Genomic DNA, 437 nt, shown 5'->3' with positions numbered 1-437 from the left:
TGCGAGAGGGACCCGGTGCTGGGTGCCAAGCTCTGCAGGGTGTCCGCCGGCACGGGGTCTGGCTGGCTGAGGCCTTCGGGCACCGTCTGCTCCCACGAGTCCCTCTGAGGAGGATGGAAAGGTCACTGGGGTTAGTCACTAGGTGATGGTCTGACGGGGACACATTTCCTTCCCGACACAGGGGCCTGTGTCTTCCAAAGCAGGCTTGGGGTCCTCCCTGTGCTGTCCAGCGCCTCCTTACAGGCGGCTCTCTCCTCTGCTGTTGGACACTGAACGTTTTAGTGCCTTTCTCAGTCTAGAATTGGGTGTGTGTGTGTGCGTGTGTGTGTGCGTGCGTGTGTGTAAATAGAGTCCTTTCCCCAGAAAACTTTAAATGAGTAAATGTGAAAATGATAAAATGAACATTTAGGCAGCGTTTCATCTACTCCTGGAAGGAG

At 55.1% G+C, this 437-nt stretch overlaps 1 protein-coding gene across 1 annotated transcript in view; it reads right to left on the bottom strand.

Moving 5' to 3' along the window:
* LOC105005076 (chromosome unknown open reading frame, human C11orf53) overlaps window positions 1-437 on the bottom strand; it is a 20141-nt gene that overhangs the window by 340 nt on the left and 19364 nt on the right. The window contains exon 4 of the mRNA XM_010862928.1: window positions 3-104. Within this exon, the coding sequence (XP_010861230.1) occupies window positions 3-104 (102 nt within the window). The remainder of the gene's footprint in view (window positions 1-2; window positions 105-437) is intronic.

This window comes from Bison bison, unplaced genomic scaffold, assembly GCF_000754665.1.
Source record: "Bison bison bison isolate TAMUID 2011002044 unplaced genomic scaffold, Bison_UMD1.0 scf7180017864485, whole genome shotgun sequence".
NCBI classification, from domain to species: Eukaryota; Metazoa; Chordata; class Mammalia; order Artiodactyla; family Bovidae; genus Bison; species Bison bison.
This window is presented reverse-complemented; position numbering and strand designations above follow the sequence as displayed.